The 24537-nt window shown below is 26.1% G+C and overlaps 3 protein-coding genes across 6 annotated transcripts; 2 read left to right on the top strand and 1 right to left on the bottom strand.

Annotated features, from left to right (window-relative positions):
* Positions 1-1050: 1050 nt before the first annotated feature.
* On the top strand, positions 1051-4840 carry LOC107165730 (geminin-like). Of its 2 annotated transcripts, none has more exons than XM_015514094.2 (5): positions 1051-1298; positions 1402-1502; positions 1574-1698; positions 1768-1940; positions 4177-4840. In XM_015514094.2, exons 2-5 carry the CDS (start codon positions 1417-1419, stop codon positions 4327-4329), a joined length of 537 nt encoding a protein of 178 aa, XP_015369580.2. In that variant the 5' UTR covers positions 1051-1298; positions 1402-1416; the 3' UTR covers positions 4330-4840. The 2 variants fall into 2 exon arrangements, with proteins under 2 accessions (XP_015369580.2, XP_015369579.2); XM_015514093.2 differs by having other exon boundaries at positions 1051-1342.
* A 1240-nt stretch (positions 4841-6080) lies between these two features.
* LOC107165734 (Glycerol kinase 1) lies at positions 6081-15470 on the bottom strand. 3 transcript variants are annotated; one of them, XM_015514100.2, is made up of 14 exons: positions 15212-15466; positions 14885-15140; positions 12054-12134; positions 11889-11954; positions 11458-11716; positions 11277-11364; positions 10823-10970; positions 9388-9497; positions 8873-8978; positions 8668-8778; positions 8084-8340; positions 7589-7794; positions 6750-6878; positions 6081-6638 (listed from the first exon to the last, which is right to left on the bottom strand). In XM_015514100.2, exons 3-14 carry the CDS (start codon positions 12105-12107, stop codon positions 6535-6537), a joined length of 1638 nt encoding a protein of 545 aa, XP_015369586.1. In that variant the 5' UTR covers positions 12108-12134; positions 14885-15140; positions 15212-15466; the 3' UTR covers positions 6081-6534. The 3 variants fall into 3 exon arrangements, with proteins under 3 accessions (XP_015369586.1, XP_015369588.1, XP_089073904.1); XM_015514102.2 differs by having other exon boundaries at positions 12049-12134; positions 14885-15465; XM_089217778.1 differs by lacking the exon at positions 8668-8778 and having other exon boundaries at positions 14885-15470.
* Positions 15471-15919: 449 nt separating this feature from the next.
* LOC107165729 (uncharacterized) lies at positions 15920-19325 on the top strand. Its single transcript, XM_015514091.2, has 3 exons — positions 15920-16226; positions 18464-18644; positions 18719-19325. The coding sequence occupies exons 1-3, from the start codon at positions 16120-16122 to the stop codon at positions 18959-18961; spliced, it is 531 nt and encodes a 176-aa protein (XP_015369577.1). The 5' UTR covers positions 15920-16119; the 3' UTR covers positions 18962-19325.
* The last annotated feature ends 5212 nt before the right edge of the window (positions 19326-24537 follow it).

Raw genomic sequence — 24537 nt, 5'->3', positions numbered from 1 at the left:
TTTCGACTAGTTATGCTGTACACAGACACACACACACAAAAAAAAAAACACACATCATTGTAAAATCAATACATTCATCACTTCGTTCAGAATCTAATATAATAAATACACTATACCAATATTACCATTTTTATATTTTATTTTATCGAAAATGTGAAATACGCCTGCATCGATTATTGTAGACATAATAAAATGCGAGCAAGTGACCACGCTGGTAGTAATTGTGACCAGTGTAGGTATTTAGAAAAAAACATTGATGAAACTCAAGATCCACCCGAGGTGGTTTTAAGCGAAAAGTAGAAAGATATTTTCGAATTTAATGTCCGAGCGAGTGACCACGCTGGTAGTATAACACCAGTTAGATACATTACAAGTTTGATGTTTTCGTTCTCAGAAAAAAGTGCAAAAAAATTTTGTGCATTGGGGGTTAAGATCGCTGTACTCTTACCTTAAATGTTAAGCAAAGTTACCACCGCGGAACAGTTCAATATGAATTTCAGTAAGCATTATAGGTATTTACGGCTTATCATATAAAGTTAAAATTTTAATTAGCTATAACTTCAAAACTAAGTCCGTCCGCCAAATTCTGATTTCACCAACATTTTTTTCGACCAAAAATTGACAAAGTTCCCCCAAAAATGGCCGAAATTGGGGGTATCCGGTAAACAAGAAAAGTACCCAATTAATTTGAAAGTTATTAATATGTTATTAGAGGTTATAGACTATACTCAATAGTAATGTATACAAAAATTTAGTTACTTTTTTGTCTTTACACCTACTAACCGTATGTCTGTATATTACATTAAATTCTTTAATATCTATGGTATATTACCTATTTGAATTTAATTTTATACTGATACTTGTTTACAAAATAAATATAAATAATAATGATAATATTATCAAGATATGATAATATAATAATAATTATAATTATAATCATCGGTGATCGTATTTTGTGGACCAAGTGTACGATAGAACGAGTTTACCACCATCGTCCGTATCACGTACGTCATGACCGGACGACGCGCGACGGTTATAAAAACTCATTGCTTCTATAATAAAATATAAAATAATTAAGTTTTTGATAAACAATTTGTTTCGTTCGGCGGCGACGTCATGTCGGCCCATTAGGCGCAGTGAAAACTGGAAAATATGAGTGTTTTTACTTCTATACTTATCTAACTTTATCTACTTTAATATTATAGACGCCACCAAGTTTGTTCGTTTTGTAAACCGGTTCACTTCTATAAAGTTACTAAAATTAAAAACATTGAAAACTGTTTCAAACGAGGAAACTGGTAATAACGAAGTGTACTTCGGCCGTCGTTGAAAGAATGAAATAGTTGAGTGGCCGCACAAAAATGAAATTTTAATATTCATTTGTTGTTTCGTTTTTTTCAGGTGTCAAAGAAAGAAATGAGGAAGTTTTTGCAAAATTTGCAACCATCAAGCACCGGAAAGGAAAGCTTGGTGGGTGCTGGTAGGACAACACGTGACATGATGTGAGTGTTTTGTCTACAGTAGCATTGTTTTTATTTTAACTTAAAATATTTCTATATTTTTTTTTGTTTAGACTCGACGGAAAATCTTCAAAACCTGAACAGACAGCCAACGAGACGGAAGTAAACGTTAATGAAACATCTTCTGTTGTTTCGTCGCTATACATAAAATTGTTAACTGAAGATCTCACTTCTGAAGGTAAGTATTTATAGACATTCAGTAAAGTCAGATAAATTTCATGTTTTTGTATACCTATATTGTTCGTAGCTGGCCCAAGTGAAAAATATTGGGAAGTGATCTCTGAACGTCGAAGAAAAGCTCTATTAGAAGCATTGGATGAACATCAACGATTACATGCAACAGCTATTGCTTTAGAAGAAGAGAATTTGTCTTTAGAGGTATTAGTCAATAACACAACTCATCTTGTCAACACTCTTAAGGTGAATAATTTTTCCTGGTATTTTATTACAAGTATATAATCAGATAAACAGATGGTTGACATTAATATAAAATATTGTAAGATGATGTCTCCTTGTCAGCTCTAGCACACCTTGTTGGAGTACTAACATTATATTATAAATAACATGGTCAGCATGAGTGTGTTTATGTACCTCTCAAAAAAGCGCAGAAGCCTGAACTATCTCTTAACTTATGAATATTTATAATCGACGTTGTAGGACTGGACGGTGTACAGATATCCCTTAAAACAATTTGGCTTACCACTCCTCCAACATCGACTGTAGATAGTTGTAAGTTATAAACTACTTGTCCAAATTCTGATTTTAATGGATTAAAATACTCCAAATAATTATATATACTCTAGAATTAAAAATGTTTGTTCTTATTTGATAGAATATAACATTTAAAAAATATTAAATATAATTTTTTTCCCCAATAATATTGTTTTTGTAATGGTCTATAATTATGTAAAAGAAATTTTTTTTAAATTGTTTATGTTTTCTAAAAATAATGAGTATCTTATCTTAATTTAATCATTCTATATAACTAATGTGGAATACCTAAAATAATAATATTACTATGATAACTAAAAAACAGACAGATATAACTAGAATATATGTAAATATTAAATTTGAACTTAACTTTGTTAATTTATTGTTATTATTTTGTTTGTTTTTTCATTATTATTATGTTTTTGTTATGTAAGTGCCTGGTTAATGTTATTTAAAAGTTTTCATTTGTTATAATTGTTTTTCATGTGTTAAAATTAAAACATTTTAAGCATGAAAAAGTTACATTAAAATATATATGAATTTTGTTGATTTTTTTTAATGAAATAGTTATTTTAATAATATATCTTTGATTAGAATATTATTAAATAAGATTAAACTATTAATTGCTTATTTTAAAATATGTATAAGCTTTTTAAATAACTTTTCATTGAAAATCAAATTCAAACAATGTAACATATAAATGAAACTATTTTATTTATAAATAATATTATAAATCTTAAGGAAATATAATGTTTTACCGGACAACAATCAGACATACCAAAGTATTATTTTTAGAATTTAAGAGGTAAGGAATTTGATTTTGATTATTAAATTATTGGTGACAATCATAAATATAAAAGAAGGGTTAATTCATATAAAAGTTTCTAGTTCTTTCTGAAAAATGCTACTTATTGGAGATGTCTGGTTGTTGATCCCAAGACTTCAATTATTAGCCATACAATATTTAGGCCCTGGCATATTATATTGATAGTGGGAAATTTTATTTTTTGGGTTTTGATATACAAATTTATCTGAAAACTTGGTAATAAGACTAGTATTATTTTTATTTTTATTTAAAAGAAAATACCTAGTTTATCAAGAAATAATATTGAATCAATTAAAACTTTATATAATTGTCTAATATTTAAATTTCACTTAAGAAATAGCAATTAACTGCTGTCCCTAAAATTGTGTGTAGTGCGAAATTTAAAAGTGTGTTATTCACATTAAACCTTTATAATAATATTCTATAAAATTTTAAAATAACAATATTAATACAGGATATCAGTAAGTTCTTCGATCACAAAGAATAAAAAAAAAACTATAATTTACATACTTAATATAGGTAATTTAAATTTATTTATATTTATTTACTGATATTATGTATTATTATTTTCATGCATTTTATTCATTTAAAATGAGTTTTATTTAAAAAAAAAATTTTTTTTTAAAGAACCTTTAAATTTGTTAAATAGAGGTTCTACTTTATTTAAATAAAATTATTTATTGTAAATACATATTATTATTAATTGATAGGTACTATGTATAGTTAAGATTTGACGGATTTAGGACTATGTGTGTAGTACAAAAATTTGGATATTTTAGGGACTGAATTTAAGAAACTGAGAGGTCTTAAATGTCCTGTGGTTAATAACTTCTATGGACCAAAATATCTAATCTTAATATTTACAAATTAAAAAATATCTTAATTTTTTTATGAGAAAGAAACAACAGTTTTTATTGTGTTTTTAATTTAATCAATATTACATAGATTAATTATAAAGTTATCCTAAATTTACATAGGCTTAATTCAGACTCCCATATATTAATTGTACTATCCTCTTTTAATAATGTTCAGTTATTGTGTAATATTGACTATGTAATTTTGCTTTGCTTCACTTTTAATTATTGTTTTAATGTATTATTTATATTATGTTCCATACAGAATATGATAAATGAGGATTCTTCTGATGACGATCATGAACTATCTAATAGACAAGAAGACAGTAATTTGAGTACCCCCGACAGTAATTCAAGTGTAAAACATATACATAAAAAAATGAAGACGTCACCAGATGATATTTCAGATATCGACTAAGAGAGTTAAATTATATATATATTTCTATGTTTAATATTTAATTTACTAACATAACAATATTATTTTACAAAAAAACCACAAGTTTCTACTAGGTTTATGTTAATTTATTTATATCCATAAGAATATTATATTAATTGTGTTTAAAAAAGTATTATAAGTATTCTTTTTTTTTTTTTTTACATTCAATATGTTTGGCATGTTGAAATAAAATATTACAAGGTAGACCAAATAGTTATGTTTGTGCGGTTTAAAAAAATAAATGCCAATCATTTTAATTGTGGCATGGTATGAAATTAAAAAATATATATTTTGTTAAATGAACACAGTATTAATCTAAAAAATATATTTAATATATTATACATAATATATTCATATTTATTTATAAATATAAGTCTACCCTCTTATGACAACAACCACAACTATTATTTGTGTAACCACACAGTCATTTGATTAAGAATGGCTTGTTGAAAAATTTTAATGTCACAATAAAACTATTTTTATTTCATTATTATATTTTGGTGTTTAATGTAAAATAATCTTTTATTATTTTATAAAATGTTCAATATAAATATTATATATTTTTTACTTTGAAACAAAAATAGTTTATTCCATACTTTTAATATTTGCTTAAAAACAGTCAAAAAAAGATTTTCTATTTAGATTTGAGAGAAATACATTTATGGATGAAACTATATAATGTTGCTAGTGTTGTTTTAAAAATACTCCTGATTAGAGATATGATTTTTACTGTTCGTAAGATTGAACACCCTCATTTTCAGTATTTTTACTTTTTATAAACTATTACTTAGTCAGGGTAGCATACACAATGGTAAGTGCAGACACTACATCTTAATTCTTAGTATATAATCTAAATCTATTTGATATTGAAGTAGATATACCGGGTGATTCTTTTATCATTGAACATTCATTATTTAAAAAAAGTATTTACTTTTTTCAAAATATTTATTTTACATAGTTTCAAGTTGTTAAAAAACCAACGTTTTTATTAAAAAATTATATTTTTTATCCTTATCATTTTTTAAGTTTTTTACTTTTTTGGATGACAACCTAGAGTTTTAATATCATATTCCAAAGCAGAATATTTTTCTAATTATTTTGATACGTAAAAATCGAATTTTGGACGAGTAGTTTATGAGTTATAAGTATTTAAAGTTTAGACAAGCGGAGTAGTGGACAAACATTTTGCGGGGTAACTCCGTACCACTCTACTCCGCCAATCTAAACTTTAAATACTTATAACTCATATAGTCGTCCAAAATTCGATTTTTACGTATCAAAATAATTAGAAAAATATTCTGCTTTGGAATATGATATTAAAACTATGTTGTCATTCAAAAAAGTAAAAAACTTAAAAAATGATATGGATAAAAAATATTTAAAAATATAATTTTTTAATAAAAACGTTGGTTTTTTAACAACTTGAAACTATGTAAAAAAATATTTTGAAAAAAGTAAATACTTTTTTTAAATAATGAATGTTCAATGATAAAAGAATCACCCTGTATAAGTTTTACTTGAAAATTGAATAAGAGTTACACTAAAAGTGTTTTTTACAAATTTGATCAATTAACAAAAAAAATTTGACCCGTTAATTCCATATCTCCATTCCTAAAAGAATTCATTAATTAATTCTCTTACTATTCTTTTTTACAACAGATGGTATAAAACATTGCAAAGACAAAAAAATAATAATAATAAATCAGAATAGAGTTTAATGAAAACATAATAAGTGTTAAGTTCAGTCCCATTTAATAAAAAGATAATATTAATTATTTAACATGACATTTGATCAATTTTTTTAAATAAAACTTTCTCTACCCAGATCCCGATCTTCGTGAAAAAACGTGTAAATACTAGCATAATTTTTTTTTCTGGAATATGACATTTTTTTTTAAATGATTATAAAATTATGGTAATTTACTCAAGAAGTTTGCCAATCCTATCATAAATGGTACATCGAATTGATAATATTCTGGTTTTGAGAAATCACAAAAAAAAAATCACTTATTTTTAAAGTAAAATAAAATATTTTAATTTTATGCTTATAGTAGTACGGTTTTAAATATTTTATTAAAAAACATTAATGTACTATAGAATTATACAATTAACATTTCATTTGAACACAATAGTATTAAAAATTCACATACAAATATTATAACTCAGCTTTTGATTAATTCAAATTGGTTAAAAACCAGCAAAGTCATCATATTCATTTTCTTCATCATCTTTGTTCCAACCTATACTCCGGTCTATCGCTTTTTTCCACAAAACATATTCTGATTTTTGTTCTAGAACAGAAAAGATTAAAAATTAATAAACTTGTTTTATTATTATTATAGAATTTGTGTTAATTTTAAATTTACAAAAATCTGGTAACATTTAATTTATTAAGTACTTGCCTTCTTCTGATAAAGTCTGAATAAAAGTGTCACAGTTTGATTTAACACTGTGCATACTCCATACACCTACAGAAAAACCAGCTGCGAGAGCAGCACCTAGAGCTGTAGTTTCCACCATTTTTGGACGCACTATTTACAAAAACAAAAATTAATATTAATTGGATTTGGTGGTTATACTTAGGAACTGAAATATACATCAATATTAAATAATTCATACCCAAATCTAAAAAAAACATTAGGTATGAAACAATATTTTTTTCAAATAAATTATTGATTATGAAAATAGTTTTATTGTTATTTGTTATTGTAATAATATAAAAGAAAAAGGTAAATTTGAGGCGTAGAAAACAACAGGTTATTGCTGAAGATGTTAATAATATAACTGAAAATATATAATCAGTTAATAGTATTAACAAAACTTTATTTTCAATATTAATTGTTAAGTTTTATACTAAAATATTTAAGTCAGATAATAAAAAAAATGATATGCACTTTGTATTTTTAAATTTAATTTGTCAATGAGTTTTGTATAAAATCAATTTAAATCTTGTATTAAATCCTATATAAAAAAATATGCAACCTCTATAGCTTATGAGCTCTAATTATTACTCTTTGATAATAAAAATTTGCTTAGGGAATCATAAAATCATGATTATTTATTAATTATATTAATTGTGTGTAACTCAAATTTTAATAACAAGATGGAAAAAATAAATACATACTTTAAATAATGATTTTTTATAATTAATGGACCACCAGAAATTTTTTTTTATAAAGTTAATATCAAGGAGGTTTTAGCGTAAAAATGATTTCAACTACTTGTTATCTGAATAACTTACCAACAGGAAGACAACAAACATTTGTGAGAATTTTCAAAAATGTATCACTAGTAGACATGCCACCATCTACATTCAATGCTGTAATAGGATGGCCAGTGTCTGACTGCATAGATTGCATAACGTCTTTTGTTTGAAAACAGATTCCTTCGAGAGTTGCTCGCATCAAATGTGCATCTGTCGTTTCCATAGTCAACCCTGTGATTGTACTGTATAACATACATAGAAAGTAAAATCTGGTTAATTAATCCATTTTTACCCTAAAAATTGTAATTAATTTATATGAAACCAAAATTACATTTAAATGCTCACAAAGAAATATGAGTAATATGAGATATTTTTTTTATGTATAGTAAATTATAGTCTATTGTCTTATTCTACACATAGACAAAAATCAATATTTAGACCAAACAGAATTGTTCAAATAAAATAAAACATAAATTCAACTGTGACCACAAAAAATTAATTAAATATTTATATTTAAATAGTGTTACTAACCCACGTGCGTCACTTTTCCAGTATGGTGCATAAAGTCCGGAAAAAGCAGGAACGAAATGAATTCCATTTGTGTCTTCAACACTGTCGGCCATTACCTCCATGCTTTTGTAACTATCTACGATACATAGATTATCTTTCAACCACTTTGTAGCAGATCCAGCAACAGCTACTGATCCTTCAAGAGCATAAATGGGATCGGTGTGTTTTCCCATCTTATAAGCCACAGTAGTTAATAGGCCGTGGGTAGAAATCACTGGCTGAATAAAAGAATAAAAATCATTTTTTTTTTTTAATTTAACAGAATAAAAAATGTATTAGTTTTATGAACTTAAAATATCTTTATATTTTCCTTAATATACACAAGAACCATTAAGACTCGAGCTAATTAGAGTTTATAAATAAATAAATAATATTCAGAACTACCAGAATAGCTTTGCACTAATTAATCATCACTTTCAATAAAATACCAACATTATTAATGATAAAATAAAAAAAAATCTAGATGAAACTCTTAACGCCAGGTGTCTATATCCTGTTAAGCATTTTTATTCTGAATTTAAAATATTAAAACAAATCTTTATTACCTTACGACCAGTGTTGTACAACAAAAAACACCCAGTACCAAATGTGCACTTGGCTTGACCCGCCAAGAAGCACATCTGGCCCATAAGTGCAGCTTGCTGATCACCTATGCACTATAATAATATATTAATAACACAAATAATAAAAAATTGAGAACCTTCATAGAAAGGGGTATGATTATCGAAGTTAAAAATATTAATTTATTACCCCAGATATTGGTGTGTCTAATAGTGGTCCGTCAGTCATATGGCCATAAACTTCAGAACAGCTCCGTATTTCAGGGTATAATAATTTACTGGGTATATCAAAAAAACTAAAACAAAATTTTAATTAATTACAATAACAATCTTCAATAAAATAAAATAATTTATAGAAAAAACATAATATTATACCAATATAGTTAACAGTAAGAATTGTAGAGGAGAAAGGAGCAATCCAATTCACGTTTTTATATACTTGAAGTTCAGTATTTGCATTAGTATTTTATTTAGTTTAAAGCAGTTTTAGGAAAATATAAAATAATCACCTTTTAAAATATTTAAAAAAAGACTAAGTTGAATAATAATTAAAAATATACAAACAGATGTTAGCCTCCTGGTGATCAAAAATGAACCTATATATTTTTTGTAGCATAAATGTATAAAATTCAAAGTAGATAATACTAAAATAGTATTAGTAATTACAGTCCATATAAAGTTATGACTATTACAAAATATACATACTCGATCAATGCCTTATCCCATCTTAATGAGTGAATATTCATCAGCATGGTCCGAGAAGCATTAGTAACATCAGTTATATGAGCACCACCATTTATCCCTCCCGTCAAATTCTACAAACAGAAAGTAAACCACTTAGGGCCAGTTGTACAGTCTACGTTTAAACTTCGATTACGCTTAATCAGCTGATAACAGATATTTAACCGTGCAAATTCAGCCAATTAAACTCCAGTTAACTTTAATCAGAGACAGTACAACTGGCCTTTAGTAACTTACAAGTGAACTTAAGAAAAAAAAATCAGCACAATTTGTTTTATTTTCTAAGATTATGTTAAATATATTTAATGATTAATCAAACTTAAGAAAGTAGAATATTAATAGTTTTTACTTGGATGATGCTCTAATTTTATTTTTATTAACTTTATTCATATTTTTTTAATTTTCTTTATCTTCAATAAAAAAAATCTATCAATTAAATCATGCAATTTAACTAAAAAACATACTTATTAATTTTACTTCACATATACAATTAATAATAAATATATAAATACAGGTGGTACTTTGATGTGAGCAATCATCCATTTAGAGGATGTGATACCCGTATGTGTTGCCTGTATCTTACAATTGTGTTAACATAACAAGAATGGTTTTGCGTGGAGAAGGAACCAAAAGTCTATAATTTTAACTAATAAACCAAATTTTAAAAAAAGAAGAATTTTAACTGTGTCACAGCGTTTCTATTTTTTCCAAAAAGATATTTAAGTTATTGAAGTTTGGAAAACTTAAAAATATCAGATTTTTAAAAGTATTACAACCTTTTTCTTATAAATTACATAAAACAAATAAAACGCTACAATACAAAAAATAGTATCATATATCTAATCTATATTGTGTTAAATTTTGATGTTTCTACATTTTGATTCAATCTCAGTAATAAACAGTTTTAAATGATGATAATATGTAACATCAGATATATCAGATACCACTGACTCATCAGAGAAGTCAAGTTATCTAGTTACATTAAAAAAAAGCTTTTTTCCAACACAATTCTCCAGTGAAACCAAAATAACAATATTATATTGAATAAAACTAGGTATTAAATTATCATAAACAGTATTAATAATAATATTTAAGTTATTTACAGTGTCAGATCTTTTTGATACACTCTGTATACCTATATTTAAAATATATTTAACTTCACTTTTGGTTCGAAATGCAAATTTTGGGTGATTTTTAGAGCATAATATAAGTTGAAGCTCAAAAATTTAATAGAATAGAAATTCTATTCTTAAGTTCTAACTTTATGTAATAATCTGCTGTCTGTCTATAAAAAGTTAATTTTTATACCATAAAACACCTTAAATTGATTTCTATTACAATGTATTAGATTTATTTTTTTTATATTTGATTAACAGTACACACAGTTATTAGTTATTACCCAAATTAGCCATGAATCCATTGTACCAAACATGCATCTTTCTTCTTGAATAGCTTTTGAAACTTCAGGTACATTTTCCATTAACCAAACCAATTTGAACACACTAAAGTATGGATTCATCGTTAAACCGCATTTGAATTGTAAATGTCTATCAAATAATTCACAAAAAAGTTAGTATTAGTAAATAATAATACTATGATAGAATTATAGAAAAATATATGTAATTTTGTTATAATTTTATTTGATAGTATCTTAAAATTTAAAAGTAAAAGTGAAGAATACTAGTTAGATTAAAATGTTAACAATAGTGTTAACTATATTAAGCAAAGTTATGCAGAAACTAATTTCAAATAGAAAACTGTTTATAAATATTAAATCAGTTAGAAGTTTTAAAATCAATACTTCTGACTTTACTATTGTACTTGTTTACTGTTCAAATTAAATATTAACTTACCTTTTTTTTTCTTCCAATGTATGACAGTTGGGAATTCGTTTGTTGATGAATCTATCAACTATTGGTTGTGTCCGCATATCCATCCATACTATAGAATTGTAATTATTTAGAGTTAAGATATTATGAACATAAAATTAAAATGTCTTATACAGTTAACTAAGAAATGTAAAAATTTATTTACTTATAGCATTGTATAATGGTTTCCCTGTATACTTGTCCCACACTAATGTAGTTTCTCGTTGATTTGTCACACCTATCGCAGCAATAGCTGAAGGTGATATGTTCATCATTTTGAGTTTTTCACATGTTACAGCTATAGTTTCTTTAACTTTCATTAATATATCTTCTGGATCCTGTTCTACCCATCCTTCATTTAAGCTTATGTTAGTTGTACTTATTTGATGACTGGCTACTGGCTGGTGAGTTTTTGATGAAAAAACCTATAAAATAAAATATAATTTAACCAAAGATTATTTTTGTAGTAGTATAATACAATCTGTAAACTATATCATTTCAAAGTATTATGTTAATAAATATTAAATCAAGCAATAGAAAGATTACTGTCAAAAGTCTTGAAAGAACATTAATTGTATTATTATATTTAGTACGTACCAAAAAACGTGTACTGCTAGTGCCTTCGTCAATAGCACCAACAAATGTTTCTTCAACAGCAGACATCTTTAATATAAATAAACGAAACATAACGAATTATTATGATGAATATTCACAAATTATTAACATATTGGTATGATAAAAATATTTCAATGTATACTGTACTGATTTTTGTGTATTATTTTTCTTATAACAGATTAAGTTATGTATTTTGGACATTGTAATAAACTGTGGACGTTGATCTAACTGTTATAACAAACAAAATGACCATGAATTAGAATGTGTATTCTGATTTGTTAGGTATATATATATATATATATGAAGATGAAGATTTTTTTAAGTAGTAATTCCAATAATGTTAAGGTCGGGAATAATGATACACTGTTATTAATGTGTTGTGTATCATACTGTTATCATATTATTTTAATATGGATAATGGACCTACAGGCTACAATATCATATTATAATGTTCGTAAAATTCCAATTATCATTAATTACAATGATTAGTATTAATTATACTAGACTATTAACTTTACACGCTATGAAATAATTGCTGAGATTATATTTCTATATGCAAATACTAAAAGGATGTTTGAATTCTTGTGATCAACAATGCCATATTAGGGAATTTTTAAGTCAAAATCAATTAGAACACATGTCTATTTTACTTCATTGTTATTAAGATTTTTTGTTTTTGAAAATGATTTAAATTTATTGTATTGTGTTGAATCATTTGTTAGTATTATATTATTTTATTGAAAATTTGGATTATTTTCAGTAATTGCTGTAGAGGTACTGCACCAACAACAATAATTAAATTTTTGTTTTTTTTTAGACAGTTGTAGTGTTGTAGGAATGTAAACCAACCATGCAGTAATGTGGTGGAAATAAAGAGATTTACAGTGAATTACTTTACCATTTCATTTATTTATTTTATACTTTGAATGATTGGATATTGCCATTCCTACTATTTAAAACATAATTGAAAAATGTAATCATTTAGATATATCGAATCTTACAGAATGAAAATATTCAATCTAGGAGTATGTAGGTATAATTTAAAAATTAATGTTTCCTGGAGCATTCACTGCTCTGGACATGTAATTATATTCCTGTTTTATAAAGATTATTATTTGCCAGAAACTGTACAATTTTAGTTAGATCGCATCATTATACCTATCAACCTACGTTATATTATAAACTATAATTTGTGTAAATTAAAAACCTGTAAGGCTGTATCATATGCATACAGTATTGTTTAACACATTTTATAATTAAAAAAATAAATTACTCAAACATTTAAAAACAACTATATTTCTACTTATAATTTAAATATATTAAATAGGTATATATTATATAAGAAATTAAGAAATGTATTTTACAACTAGGTTATTCTAAAAATTTATTAAATTTGAATACCAATGTTCACATTGTATGATTAATGGTATAAAATGTAATGTATAATACACTATTGTTAGGTAGGTAAGTATTTTTGTAATACAATTATAACATACAATATAATGGTCACAATTCATGATTATTGTACAATAATAACTGTAGTTATTAAATATTAATAACTAATGAGTAGCATTATTACTAGCTGATCCTGTGTGAAGTTGCCTGTGACAAATTAAATTCCCTTGGATTTATTCTGTTTTAAACTTCATTAAATGTAAAATACACAGTATATTTTTATGTAATTTGTGTGATTTTTACCAAGTATAAAATACAGGTCTAAAATTACATACACTCGTAATAACTGTTTTATTTTATGTAACCAATGGCCGTTGGTGCAAATAAAGGGGAGGGATTTAGAAAAAATGTCAATAGTTCACCCCTTGACATTTCCTAAAAAAATGATTAAGCTTATTAAATATCAAAATAGTAGAGCTTTAGCCTACCTCCCTCCCTTCAAATCTCAAACTATACAGTTATTTGCGCCTATACCAATGGTCACCATATACAAACAAAAAAAAATCGTTTTTCTTAAGCCGACCAGATCTTAAGTAAGCCCCTCTTTAAGAGTACATAACAGTGGTATTTGATGTCTCCGTCTTACCAGTTCGTAATATAACAAATGTACGCTCGGCAGAACACTTGTAGCTCCTTTAGTTTAAAAATTACAGTGAATCAACCTATTATGAAACTTGATGGTAAGAACATTATCTGTGTTGGTACATTGGTTTTATACGATAATTCAATTATTAAGTGAGTTATGAGCATTTTTAATGTACTGTATATTATACGCTCATAACTCACTTAAAAATTGAATTATCGTATAAAACCAATGTACCACCACAGATAATGTTCTTACCATCAAGTTTCATAATAGGTTCATTCACTGTAATTTTTAAACTAAAGGAGCTACAAGTGTTCTGCTGAGCGTAAATTTGTAATATTACGCAATGGTAAGACGGAGACAACAAATACCACTGTTACATGCTCTTAAAGTGCAAAATTTAAAAATTGCATTTGAGGTGCACACCCTTGAGTAGAGGATTACCTAAGTACAACATTTCAGAACTATAAGTATGATAAACATGAGTGTGAATTGTTTTTCAGACATACAAACATAGCATATTATTAATATAGATTAATACAATATTTAAATGTTAATAGGGATTCTTGAATATTTAACAAAATACCGCCAATTTTCGCAGTTTTCAAAATGGCCGACGTTGATAAGTGGACTTTCCCTACTATATTATTCTTTATACTGTGCTCAATGTGCTCTAACTTTAGGTTGCATACACAAACACTAAACATTAGATTAATAAGTAGTGCTATTAGCCAATAGCGATTGATCCATTCCATTTAAGTTAAAAATAAATTGTTTGTTTAACCTAACTAATTATTGAGAAACAGATATTGTAGAACTACCTATGTGTCTATATTATATACTATTTTAATCCTTCATCATTAAGGCATCGTTATGGGTGCTTAATACTACCTACTGCGGTCTCAAAACCGGATGACTGAGCCACTGTGGTACTCACCCGAATAAATTGAAACGACAGCAATCCAAATGTTAGGTGCCCGATCTATGATGGTGCAGCAATGGCGATGGCGTACGTGAAACACGCACAAAAGAGACTTTGGTAACAGACGTCGAGTAATCCCAAAATAATGTATCCATGTAGTGATTGCCAGTCACGGGCGAACTATATGACTGCTCGCGCCAAAGTTTCAGCAGCAAGTTAATTGTATTTTATAATTGATTGTCGTCACCTCACACAACAACGAATGTCACCGCTAGTGAAAACAAAATCTCAGTCGACGTTCGAGGACAATAGGTACTTACTAAACAATAATAATAATAGTACCTGTAGGAAAAAAAATAGGTACACAATTGTATTCGTCGCGTTTTTTGTCGTTTTGGTTTTTTTTTATCCTTTCAACAGCGTGTACCAACCACGGTTATCAACTTACACCCGTCTACAAAATATTTAGATAACCATGCTCGCGGCTTCGTTCACGACTGTATCATGTACTGTCAAGTTGAATATATTATTATAATTTTTTACAATATCCACCAACGTGTTACCAACGTTGTGTTATCTATCTGACATTTACGTCATATAGAATAATAATAATATAGAGAACATGACGAGACGATATTATTGAGTATTGTTATTTAATATTTATTATTGTACATGGCAACAAAGAAACACAGACAATAATATAGATTTATAGGTTTTTTTTCTATAGATATAGAATAATAAATTATTCTAATTTCTAATAGATTTTCATTGTGTGAAAGAAATCTGTACGTATATCAACTGGTGAAATGTACGATTTAATCGGTATGACGGTGTAAAGAAATAAACCAAAATTTTAATAAATTTTAATATTTAATAGGTTTTCGATTTAATCACGGACATAAATTATAATTAATTACATTTAAATGTCATTGGATTTAATGATCGTTTTTATCCATAACTGCAGATAATAAATAATGTAGGTATCTCACTCACAGCAATCACGAGTCAGTTGTAAGTTGTAACACTGTTATCATTCAAGTCTTCGTGGATTTATTATCGTAGATAATACGCGTCGTGAAAACACGACAAAAATAATAACAACGATTTTTTAATAAGTGTTTTCAGTTTTGTTTTTTGTAATGATACATTTTAAATAATCATCGTATAAGCAATATACTTTATTTTTATCATTAACAATTCAATCAATTTTATCAATTATTCATAAAAACGATTTAATTGAATACGACGTCATGGATCCAAAAATGATGACTGCAGATTACGTTTCCAAATATTTAAGATTGTTGAGTAAACTGCACGACGACCAAAGAGCATTGGCCCCCTTAAGGGTTTCTATTTTGTAAGTATTGTCCGAATTTATTATATTATAGTATTGGGCATAACTAATTGCAATTTGAAAATGTGTTACTAGATAACTGTTAAACAATATTATTTGTTTAATTTTTAACTTATAATTTAAAACCAAACTAAAAAATCTATATTGATACTGTATTTTATCACATATTATAGTGATAGTTAGAGGTGGATGAAACCATATTTTAAAAAACAGAATCGAGTTTGAAAAAATTGAAAAATTCTTTAATTAATTCTGGAATAAATTCTAACTTCAAAATGGTTCCAAATTGCTATTAGGTAGTCATACAAAAAAATAATTACAACACGTCAAACTTTTGGAACCAAAAATGTTCCCGTTGTTTAGTAATGTATTGTGTTTTCAATATTTCTATATACTATGGGTATACTATAGTATTCTATATTATCTTATTAGGTTAGCGTGGAGAGTTGAATATTAATTTTAATTGTATTGATTATCGTTGTTTTTATTTCAATATAACATAAATATTAAGTAAAATCTCGGGTAAAATTAAAGCCACGATACTGCCTAACCATCAATTATCTCTTGTGAAATTGAATAATGTATTTATAGACTTATTTAATTATTTTGGCTTTGTACTATTTTTATAATCAAAGTTTATAACTCGCTGAATAATATTAAATGTTAATATTGATTATTGTTCTTTATAAATCATTATCATTTTAACATTGATCCTTTCTTGATTGTAGTTAGTCGTTACCAGATTCAATATGTTTAATTAGTTATCAGTGTTGTTAATGTAATATATTATTACTTATTAGCACAGCTGTTCAGTTTGAAGTACGATTGGCTTTGTTGATTGTCTGTCAATAGAATAGATGCTTATATGCTATCACTAACCATAACTATCAAATTTACTCATCATACTTATTGTACATTAAAGATTGTAAATAATTTTAGTAAAAATGTAATTCTTAATTTGAATACATGTTGTTTAAACAAATATTTCAATAAATTTGTATTTTTTTTTTTGATTTACCTGTTTATATGAAGCATGGTAAGAAATTGCAGATATATTAAAATGTTTAAATAATGGGTATACATATTATAATTAGTGATTAATCTAGATTTAAAAAAATTGTTAGTGTTATTTCAGTATTAATAAGAAATTTGGTTAACTCAATTTAAATTTAAAAAAAAATTTCAGTAGAATTTCAAACATTTAAATTTATTATATAAAAATATTGTTTATCAAGCGAAACGTATTGGTATAATATGTTACTCACCCAACTTATCACAAATTAATTTTAAAAATAAGTAGTCTGGATTAATTATTTACTAAGAATCTTTGATTATATATTTACAATGAAAAAAAAATAATGAAAATAAAATGATAATAATTTAACTTATATTTAAGTTATTGAAATATTTATTTTTAATTTTAATATTTTATAGTAAATATTTGCCCTTAATTATTATTTTTATAATAAAACAATAAATAGTGGAAGCCCCGGGGCCCTCTCAAATACCCAAGTGAAAGGGGCCCAAACAATTTTAAGCCGATACATAATTTTCAGTGATTTAAAAAAAATAGTTTTTCTATATTTTAAAAACCATTTTTTTTATCGACAAAAATAACTAAATAGTAAATACTTACAAAAGCACAATGGTAGAAAAGATGCATTTTACCACGCACTAAGACATATATATTATGTATATCTTAGTCCGTGGTTATAATTTATGTTATTTTTATTTCTGTAATAACATAGACATAAAATTAGAAAATAATTACAAGTCTGTGGGTAATATTGCCAGTATTGGTGGAATACGGGAAATCGCTCGCGCTCTAGTATTGTACGAGTATATCTTATCTCGATTCTCGATGCATTTAAGTTATTTATAGTAACCCGTAGTGCTTATGATATATTAATCTATACGATCTAGTATCATTTTATAAAACTATTGCAAATACGAGACTAGTGACTACTAACTAATAATATTCATTTAGTCGGATATTTTTGCCATTTTCGGTTAAATATTATTACAAGCTTTATAGTTCACATTTCTTTCGTGTGCAGTGTATTGTATTATCTTTCATATTGTGTTAACATTATATTGTAAAGCATGTTTTGTCAAAAGGGCCCATATAAAATTTCAGCCCCGGGGCCCAATAGGTGCTTAATCCGGCCTTGTATGTATTAAAACGTGCAGTTTTATTCAATGGTTAATATGAGTTTGATATGACACTTTTTTTTTTGTAGATGTTCTCAGCACAATCAAAGCAGTTCATTAGATGAAAACAAATTTACAGACATAGAAAACTATTGTCAACACTGTTTAACTCCTTGGAAGCATGGCAATTTTTTTTTGAAAACTGTTCCAAATCAAAAAAATAAAAATGATAAAATACAAAAAAAGCGTTCTACAAAGTTATTTAATTTGGTAAATGTTGAGATGAATATAATTAATTATAACAATATTGATAATCATATTAATTTATTAAATACTTACTTTAGGTAGTGAAATGCTTGGTGTGTTTAAATACGACCAGTTCAATATACAAGAAGAATAAAATATCAAATCAAAAATCTACTGAAAAATTACCAATAAGTTCAACACTAAATAAGAGCATTGATAAAACATCAAAAACTGAAGAAAAAGCTGAAACAATAGTTAATAGAAAACTAAAAAAAAAAAAAAGAACCCTATATGCTGGCTTAAACCCATTAGTTTTTAAAAATTTAAATAAGAACAAATAGTAGTAGTACAAATAAAATCTTTTGTAGTTTTGTGTAATTAAGACTTCTGGTAGTTTATTTTAATTTCATAAATCATAATACAGAATGGTTTGAAAATATTGGCTAAATCTTGGGTTAAAAATGCAAAATTTGATATTATTTATTATGTAATTTGCTAGAAATTTTTTTCCATTAACCACTGAAAAAGTTAAAAGTAATAATTTATTTGGCTATTTGGAAAACCTCATTTTCTGGTCAATGTATAACTCTAAATGATTTGATTATTGTTGAGAATGTTGGATTTTTCCATAAACTATTTTAATTTTAAATAATTGCTTTTATTTATTAATTTATTGATTAAAATAAATAAATTTCAATACAATTACTTATTGTGTTATTTTTTTTTTTAATGCAGATTGTAAATGTTTTCTACATTAATAAAAATAATGATTGCGGAAATAGTATTTGTTTTACTGAAAAACAGTTACATGAATTCATAAATTTAAAAAGGGATAAAGTGGATATCGCTCTGCTGTACAGTAGGTTACAAGCGGGTTACTGTAATGGATGGAATTAAATTTGAATCCAATAATATTATATCATAGTATACAAAAAAAGATTCTGAGCGGAGACGGTTTATCTGACTAGGATACATTATTATAGATTATTATTAATACTTATTAAAATACTTGACTGTCCGATGAAAATTTTTTTTTTTATTTGTTTAAGATAAAACAACTTATAAGGAATCTAGAATTAAATTTTCAAATCTTAAATTTAAAAAAAATAAATTTTTATGAATTTCTATCTAAAATGATTTTAACATTAGTGTAATTTTCACATGTTTAGTAAAAATTTGAACTTAATATTTTTAATGCTTATAAAAAAAATTGTGCCTATGTATTTTTAATATTTTCCAACTGCTATTGTAACAATATGTTGAGAGCCTTGTATCAAATTTTCAAATCTTAGTTTGATTTAAAAAGAAAATTTTTTAAGAAATTTCTAGCTTAAAATAATTTATGAATTTAAGTGATTTTTATGTATGTTGTTAAAATTCAAACTTTGAATGCTAGTATAAAAAAAATTGTGTCTATTATTTCTTTTATTTTTTAACTGCTATTGTAACAATATGTTAGGGTGAGCCTTGTATTAAATTTTCAAGCTTTTCTACCCAACAAATAAATTTTTATCGATATTAATTTTAAAAAAAACTAATAATTATCAAAAATTGCATATGCCTATAAATAGTTCATCTTAAGTCAAAATTATTTTTAAATTGCATGGTGGATAGAATATACTTATATAAACATTCTGTGAAAATTTCAGGTATCTATGGTCATTTACATCAAAAACCAAAATTGATTTTGTCGAAAATTGATTGTGCTAAAAATTCCCGTTTATTCCTTAATTTTTATTTTGTTTATCCCAATTATTAAAAAAAATATTGGGAATCTTTTACTTTTGACCCCCTGCACCAAAGTACTAACTAGATTCACTTTCTGATCGAACAAAGTACTGAAGTCGAAAATTGAATCACCTTAACTTCCCCAAAACGTGATGACAGACACAATAAAAAAAATTAACACATCATTCTAAAATCTCCACTCAGAATTTAAAATATGTCATAATGTTTTTTTAAAATTAAATTAATTTTTTTATTTGTAATAAAAATACATTAATTATTTTATAACACTGTAATAACAATTCAAAAACACTGGTTAAAGATTCAAATAAAATTAGTTTTAGTCAAAAAAAAAAAATTACTATTGGCATCTTAGAAATGTATTTCAAGTGCAGAAAGGTATAATTTAATTCACTTTTAAATCCATCCTTATTTATTTATTTTTATTCATTTTTTTTAAGTGGTAATAAACTGAAATCGCATCCCTCTCAAAGTGATCATATATTTCAAAACTCATAAGTGATTTATAGGCACAATAAAATATTATTAGCGTTAGTAATGAATTTACTAGTTTGTAATAATTTTATTTAGTATCAGATCATCTTTCTTCTAAATATAGAATTGGCATTCGTTAAACAATAATTGAACAAATCAAAATATATTATTTATAATAGCATAATGTGAATAAAATAAAATTAAACAATATTAATTACACGTGAAAATATCTTAGAACTCATTGTTTGAATTATAAATATAATTTATTGTCAACATTTTAATCTCAGATACAAAACCTATTTTAGATTTTAACAAGTTGTTCTCATGATAAATCTGAACAAATGGTAGTATTTTTTATATTTTCAACGCGAAACTGTGATACTGTCTTAAAGTTTGAATATTTTTTACTTTGATTGAAAGAAAAGTAATTATCTTAGCATATTTCAACAACAATGTTATAACACAGAAACAATTTTTTAACTATTGATAGTATAGGACCTAGGTGAAAAAATGTCATATTCTAGAAAAACTTGTTTTAAGATCAACGAAGTTAAAGTTTCTAATTTATGGCACTCTTTGCTATTGCTCAGATGGTTGTAAAATTTGTGTTGGATGAAAGATTGAATTTTAAAGAAACTGATTGTGTCTTTGTTTTGTTTTTTTTTTTTTTTTTTGGTGTCCACATAACTATAAATAAGTAAGAAATTTAGATATGAAAATATCCATTTTTCATCAAACAATAATTATTAATAGGTAACATTATTATAAATATTTTTTGTTACAGATTACTTTTTTCATAACGTTTGAATAAGAATACAAATACATTTACAAAAAAAAAAAAATGCAAACTTATTATAACCTATTTAACCAAATCTTACTATATTTTTTACAACGAAAAACAACAAATTATCAATCATAATACTACTCTTGGACCATTGAAATTTAGGTACTTAAAATAATATCATTAGGTAATAAATGTAATAAATATAACATATAAATGGTTCAATTTCAATGCATTAACTATCTACCTAACCTAACCTATCGTAGCTACTATAGAAAATGTAAAAAATTGTATTAGCTTTATTATTGATTTTTATTTTTATTTGTTTTTACTTTTTTATCTTCATTGCTTACGCTTATGTTTGTTGTCTCTTACAAATGTACGACATGGAGAGTTTTCATTCACTAGCTTCAACATAGTATGATGTTAGTTTTGATATTAGAGTGGTCAATTCACCTATGATCAAACTTTTAAGTAAGGACATTATTTATGGTTGAGTGTTGGTGATTTTATAATATTTTAATTTTCAACCAAGAAATGGGTAGGTATGTGAAATATCACAAATTTAAAATACTCCTGTCTTGCTTGAAAATTTTATTTATCGAATTAAATCTAAGCACAGATATCGTAAAAATTTATCAATTATAGGTTATTTCACTCCGATATCAAAACGAACTGCGTATTGTAATGATAATATGCTCACATATCATAATTGTATATTGCTTAGTTATCAAATAAAATAAATAACGGTCAAGATGTCGCCCGCAAATAACCATTAAACCCATAGAAAAGAGATTAAACCCCAATAAATTTATTTAATCACTGATGGAAGGAACGATCTGCATTGTTTGGTCACGTAGGAACCCAGACGTAGTTGTGACAATGTGTCGCCGCACGTTTTATCTATTTTGTGTGCCTGTGTGCCGCCAGAGACAAGGGATGGCCCAATGGGCCGTAACACGATTGCGGACTTTTTACCTTTTAATATTTGAGAAAAAACAACACGATTGCGCACCTTATAAATATTTTACCTTTGAGCAAACACAAATATTTAAATAATTTGAAATAAATGGTTATAGTTTAAGAAACTCACCTATAGTATAGTATACGTATACACAATTGCTACGGCCAGTGGATACTATTATTATATGGCGTCTAATAATATTTTATTACTCTAATAACCGATAATAACTGATAAATGTTAGTGGCTGTGCTTTTCCAACGTACGAGTATTCACATCCGATGGATAATGACGCGTAATTACTGTGATATATTATAAGAGTTTTTTTTTACTATAGGTATACGTATTAAGTTATTATTAATGTTGGTAAATTTATTTAAATATTTGTGTTTGCTCAAAGAAAAAATATTTAAGGTGCGCAATCGTGTTGTTTTTTTCTCAAATATAAAAAGGTAAAAAGTCCGCAATCGTGTTGCACCGGGCCCAATGAGGACCTCTGCGACCAAGGATAACGGTAAATCTTTAGAAACGCAGAGGCCTTTGATGGAGCCGCCTGCGACCCTGGCTGGCTTGACCAAGTCGTCTCCACTCTTAAGTGCATGAGCACCATCCAAAACTAAAAAACAACATCAAGAGTGCAGGAGCACCTAAAAACTTTTCAAAACCAGACATTGCGAGCGACAGCTGGACCGTTTCATTTTTAAAATCGAAATTTAACAGTGTTGTTTTTCTTTAATCTGAGTGTTTAATAAAAAACCTTTATTTATTTTATTACGTCAACTGCATATCAAATACAGCTGCGAATAAGGTAAGGTGCATGCGCATCAATATTCATATATTTATATAATTTTATATATTATATTTTATTTATTCAATTTTTTATAATTTAATAACTAATATTTTATTACTGCGGTGTACTTGATCGTTCTCGAATCACGACCTCGAGAACCCTCCGACGATCAGGAGGAAGGTAATACGCAAATTTAAACCAACAAGACATAAGTTAAGATAACTAAAAATAATTAATAACTTATAAATATATTTAAGGCATTCATTCAAGGCTTGTGTCCCTTGTGTTTGCCTTACAATTTATTCAGACCAATTCATCTCCCATAAATAAATAATAAATAATTACATTACTATATTAAATAATATTATTATTAATAATTTCATTTTTAATATCTCCTCTTTCCTTTTTCTTTTCTTTTATTTTCGCGTTATTACAGTATTATTGAAACTGTTGGACGAAAATTTGTTATTTCGATATGTCATGTGATAACAAATGCAATGGTTGCGTCTTTTTAAAATAAAAAATGACAGGTTAGGTTATAATAAAAAATTCCAAAATGTCCTCAGTATACCTAACTTATGTACATTTATACCGACTTTTTGATCTATTAACTTAATAAAATACCATATTAAACATTTGAAAATATACAATACTATTTGAGTTATGAATAGATACATTTTCATGAAAATACCATGATAATAACACCTAACGACCTAACCCTTAAAAATTAGATTTTTGTGTGTTAAAATATTGAATATTACTATTTACTAAGAATTTTAAAATGTAAGAAAGTCGTTTTCAAGTAATTTTCATGACGAATTTAAATACATATATTTTAGGAAAATTATTGAATAAATAATAATTAGTTAATAATTTAATACAATTATTAATAGATTGATACTTGATAAGATAAATTATTAATGTTCATATAAGTCGTATAGTGACATAGCGTTGTATTTAGATGTGTGTGCCTGAATGAATGCTTTACTATTTTTCTAACACAACAGTCCCGCACATAAGTTCATACGTAATATCATTGAGTATAGATAGTATTCTATACTATACTATACTATCTATACTCAATGGTAATATGTATGCATCGAACACTACGGCAACAAATTGCCTATATAGAACTCCTTAAAAAGGTCAACATTGAATCCTTTAA

This window comes from Diuraphis noxia, unplaced genomic scaffold, assembly GCF_037042655.1.
Source record: "Diuraphis noxia isolate RWA-SAM2 unplaced genomic scaffold, SU_Dnox_SAM2 contig0001, whole genome shotgun sequence".
Classification (NCBI taxonomy): domain Eukaryota; kingdom Metazoa; phylum Arthropoda; class Insecta; order Hemiptera; family Aphididae; genus Diuraphis; species Diuraphis noxia.
The sequence above is the reverse complement of the archived record's forward strand: the minus strand, read 5'-3'. Positions and strand labels throughout refer to the sequence as shown.

Excerpts from the sequence above, each read along its gene's own strand:
- LOC107165730 (XM_015514094.2), top strand. The coding sequence starts at position 1,417 with ATGAGGAAGTTTTTGCAAAATTTGCAACCATCAAGCACCGGAAAGGAA. Across the intron at positions 1,503-1,573 it reads AGGACAACACGTGACATGAT|ACTCGACGGAAAATCTTCAA; the intron begins GTGAGTGTTTTG and ends TTTTTTGTTTAG. Across the intron at positions 1,699-1,767 it reads TGAAGATCTCACTTCTGAAG|CTGGCCCAAGTGAAAAATAT; the intron begins GTAAGTATTTAT and ends TATTGTTCGTAG.
- LOC107165734 (XM_015514100.2), bottom strand. The coding sequence starts at position 12,107 with ATGTCCAAAATACATAACTTAATCTGTTATAAGAAAAATAATACACAA. Across the intron at positions 8,341-8,667 it reads TGTACAACACTGGTCGTAAG|CCAGTGATTTCTACCCACGG; the intron begins GTAATAAAGATT and ends TCTTTTATTCAG. Across the intron at positions 7,795-8,083 it reads TGGAAAAGTGACGCACGTGG|TACAATCACAGGGTTGACTA; the intron begins GTTAGTAACACT and ends TATGTTATACAG.
- LOC107165729 (XM_015514091.2), top strand. The coding sequence starts at position 16,120 with ATGGATCCAAAAATGATGACTGCAGATTACGTTTCCAAATATTTAAGA. Across the intron at positions 16,227-18,463 it reads CCCTTAAGGGTTTCTATTTT|ATGTTCTCAGCACAATCAAA; the intron begins GTAAGTATTGTC and ends TTTTTTTTGTAG. Across the intron at positions 18,645-18,718 it reads CTACAAAGTTATTTAATTTG|GTAGTGAAATGCTTGGTGTG; the intron begins GTAAATGTTGAG and ends TACTTACTTTAG.